Source organism: Fukomys damarensis, unplaced genomic scaffold (assembly GCF_012274545.1).
Source record: "Fukomys damarensis isolate Sample0158 unplaced genomic scaffold, DMR_v1.0_HiC HiC_scaffold_31, whole genome shotgun sequence".
NCBI lineage: Eukaryota > Metazoa > Chordata > Mammalia > Rodentia > Bathyergidae > Fukomys > Fukomys damarensis.
Window position 1 is genome coordinate 20,333,392 of NW_022900943.1, and position 3,886 is coordinate 20,337,277.

General features: G+C 57.2%; 1 protein-coding gene across 1 annotated transcript in view; it reads right to left on the bottom strand.

The window, feature by feature from the left end:
* Positions 1-3,409, bottom strand: part of LOC104872282 (spermatogenesis-associated protein 31E1) — a 5,823-nt gene extending 2,414 nt beyond the window's left edge. The window contains exons 1-5 of the mRNA XM_033757701.1: positions 3,211-3,409; positions 2,447-2,504; positions 1,847-1,907; positions 1,212-1,592; positions 26-1,130 (exon numbers count right to left, since the gene is read on the bottom strand). Of these exons, the coding sequence (XP_033613592.1) occupies positions 26-1,130; positions 1,212-1,592; positions 1,847-1,907; positions 2,447-2,504; positions 3,211-3,393 (1,788 nt within the window). The 5' untranslated portion in view covers positions 3,394-3,409. The remainder of the gene's footprint in view (positions 1-25; positions 1,131-1,211; positions 1,593-1,846; positions 1,908-2,446; positions 2,505-3,210) is intronic.
* Positions 3,410-3,886: the final 477 nt, after the last annotated feature.

Sequence of the window (3,886 nt, forward strand, 5' to 3'; positions counted from 1 at the left end):
CATGCTGGTCATAATGTCCCCGAACCTTCTGGGAGGTCCTTCCTGAACTCTGGGGGTCCCTCTCCAGGGCTTGTTGAAGAGCATCCCCAGGCTGGCCTCGTTGGAAGGCTCTGGTGCCCTTCCTCAAGGCTCTGCCACGGCTGCAGGAGCCTATGTTCTGCACCCCTTGGCTGCTTTGATGAGCAGGAGCTGAGGGTATGGGGGGCCCCTGCTTGCCCTGTGCCTGGCCCTGACCTTTCCCTGGCAGTTTGCCCAGCAGCTGCATCCCTGGCTGGGATGTTTGGATCCCGAAGGCAGGGCGAGGCAGGTGTTCGTCTCTCCAGAAGCCCTCTACCCTGGCTAGCTCTGTGGGCTCCTGGAGCTCAGGGCTGTTAGACTCCCCCAGAAGAAGATGGGCAGACTTGGGGGTCTGGGAGGCCTGGCTGCCTTGAGGAAGGTTCAGAGTGGGTTGCGCAGAGTGTTCCTGCGCTCTTGGGAGCTTAGGGCCCGAGGGTTTTGGTGGCGTCTGCAGAGGCCATGCCAGTTGCTGATTTTCCACTGGGACAGGTGACTGTGCCTCCTGCTGGCGTGTAGGCCCAGTGGTTGTACAGGCCTTCACCTGGGATGGGCAGGAAGGTGGGGGGTCTGGGGGTGAGCGTGGGTCTGGGGCCTGCGTCTGGGCCTGAGGCACAGAGTAGGGCAGGTTTGCTGTGCAGAGCTGCGGTCGGGCCACTTGGTGGGTCAAGGGCTGGGTCTCTGAAGGCTGCGGGAGGCCTTCAGCCCGAGAATGAAGTGCGAGCCGAGAAGGAAGCTGGGGGACTTTCACAGCTTGAAGTGCCACAGAGGAGCACTTCTCAGAGAGCCAGGCCGTAGCCAGCAGGTTCTCCCCCTGCAGGAAGACCAGGCCCCGGCAGAGCTGGCTCCGTTCCCGCTCTGTAGGGTCCCCCAAGGCCAGGTGGCAAGACGGCTGACGGGAGGCAGGGAGCCACCGTGGTTGGTGTCCGATGTTGCACAAGGGCTGCGAGGTGGTGCCTCGCTTGCCCCTCAGGGCCCTTCCCGTGTTCCCTGGAGAAGCCAGGGCGAGGTCTAGGCTCACGGCTTTGGCAAGTAGGCCACCCCTTCCTTTTCCCTCCTGGATTAGGGTTTGCACTCTTTGGATGGTGAGCGTGCCCGCCAGCCTTGGCTCACCCCGGAATGAAGTGTGTGGCGGGAGGTGGGAAAGAGGTTCTCACCGGGACAGCCGTGGGCCCAAGGTGAAGAAAAATAGGGCATTGTCAGTTTCCCAGCAGCAGGAGAGGAACAAGCGGGAAGAGGGCAGGTGGGCAGGGTCTGAGTTCCAGAGAAGGGAGCCTTGTGTGACAGTGTCCTGTGGGATTCTCCCCGAGCTGCACCGGTCCTGAGGCCCTGGTGTTGGGACAGAGGACCGAGGCAGAGGGTGCTGTGACACAGGAGCCGGGGGAAGCCTCAGGGCCCAGGTGTTGGAAGCGGGCTCTTCCTCCCCGTGACTCTGTGGCTGATGAACTCGAGCAGCTCCTGGTTTGCACACCTCACCTGGCACAACTCCACATGAGCATAGATGAAACGTGCCCTTGTCACAGAGTCCGGGTGGGTGGCTGTGGGAGACAGGAGGCACAGGCTGCAGCCAGGAGCAGGCAGGGTCAGGGGGCTGGGCGGGATGGGCCCAGGTGGGCACTTGTGGCCCGCAGCCCCTCCACTGCCCGCTCCCAACTTCCAAAAGCTCTGGTTTCCTTCCATCCAGGGCTTATTCCCAAGACTCCTGACCTGGAGTCTCCTGCTCAGTCCGTTCACCTTGGGTACATCCCCATTCCTGTTGGTAGGAAGGTCAGAGAATTGGGAACTTGCTCACCTGTGCATAAATAAAGCTGGGCCCCGAGTCTCCACCACCTCCTTTGGGCAATCTCTGCAAGCTGGAAACAGACTGTGTTATGACAGAGAAAGAGGGTCTGGGATTTTCCAGGAGGCTCACTGGCTTGTTCCTGAGTGGACTCCCCATGAGGTTAGCCCTCTCAGCCCAGCCTAGGGTCCAAGGCCACAAGACCCCTGAAGGCCACAGAAGGGTTTAGAGACCTTACGTGGACAAGGAGTTTCTTTATCCACCAACACCCACACTTCCCACCAATCACTTTGGGCACAATAAGGAAAAGGTCATCTTAAAGAGTCTTCTGCTACATGAAAGTAAAACAGTTCTTCCAAGGTTGGAGCTGGCGTTTCCACCTTCAAATCCGGCAGTGCCACACGCACACACAGTGCCCCCTCCTGCATTCCTGTCACCCATCGCCTGGCTTTTCACAGCTGCAAGTAAGTGGCCCCAGTGGAGCTTTCCTTCGCAGAAGGCTCCCTGTTAGGCCTTCCCAGAGCCGTCCTGGGTATGCGTCCGTGTTGGCTCTGGGGCAGGCGAGGGCACGTTACTTCTTGGGTAGGGTGGAAGGACAGGACCAAGCCTTACTTCTCTGAGTGCGGCTCTGCTCCCTGCTCTGGTTCCACCTGCTCTTCTTTCTGTGGTGCTGAGACACAAAACAAAGATAGGCGGGGCTGCAGTTCTCCCTCCTCTTGGCCCTAGACAATGAAGGTAGGACCTTCTCCCTTTTTACAGACAGTGCTGAGTTGTGCAAGTGACTAAAATCACTGTCTTTTTTTGTTCCTTGGAAAATCCCATGTGTGTTTGAGCAAGTTTGAACTCTACCGTGTGTGTCTTGGGTCACAGTTCTGTGCTCAGATAGCCCGGACTGTGATGTAGCTGTGCCTCTCAGCTGCCAGGTAGGACTCTGCTTCCTGATGCCAGAGGTAACTGCAGCCTCTGACGTTGGCCCTTTGCGGTCAGCACAGCCCCTGGATCAGCCCTACCCAGAGGCGAGGTGAGGCCCTCAGGCACCTGCCGTGGAAAGGGGACTGACTGACACACCAGTGCCTGGAGACTGTCGTTCCCCAGACGTCTCTAACCCTCTTGTAAACCCAGTCCTTGGCCACTGAGTTACAGAGAGTCATTTCCCCTGGGCGCCTGCAGCACACCACATGGGTGGTCTGAGAGTCTCCGATGGAGGAGCTGGGCCCACTCTCACTCCCTGCCCTGTGACCTGGCTCAGCAGGATGATGTTCGCAACTTTCCTGAGATTTTTCTGCTCAGAAATCTCTGTCTTGATTTGGAATAGCTGTAAAGAAGAGCAGGGCAAAGAATCACTGCGTGTTGGGTTTTGGCCAAGGGCTCCTTACCTTCCTGTTGTTCCTTTTCCCAGTCAGCAGGAAGGCTAGGTTGGTCCGGAGGTGAGGGATTAATGGGATGAGGTGCGCCAGTCCACAAGCAGAGGCAAGGATGACATCCGTTGCCCAGGTAGTGGAGCTGGGACTCATCCAAGTCTCATGAAGGATTTTCAGAAGTAAGAGAAACCTCTTCATCGTCTGTAGCGTTACCTTCAGGCAACTGAACTCTGAGAGTTGTCCTAGTGATCCGGGAGTTGGGACGCATCACAAAGGGTTCCTGAGTGTGGGGGAGGGGTGGCTGGCAGAGAAGGCTCATCATGTCCCCTCCCCCATCCTGCAGCCCAACAGACCTTCTCCCTCCTGGGCCTTCTGGGTCCCTCCTTTTGACTCAGCCTGCTCAGCCTGTCATGGTCTTATGACAGCTGAGTTAAAAAAAAATATATTATAGGCAGTCAAACAGGGCTAGGTCCTGCAGAGAAAATAAAGATGAATCACACCACAGTTGCACCTGGTGACATATGGGTTGGAAACTCGGCCTCAAGATCAAAACAAGATGACCAGACCTGCATAGTTCTTCAAAGAACAAATACTAGGCCTAATGAAGTCTAGATAGACATCAGCCACCCCAGTGGGTGACCAGAGACCTGTGGACCCACCACTTCCTAGGAGAATCTTTATTTCTATCCAC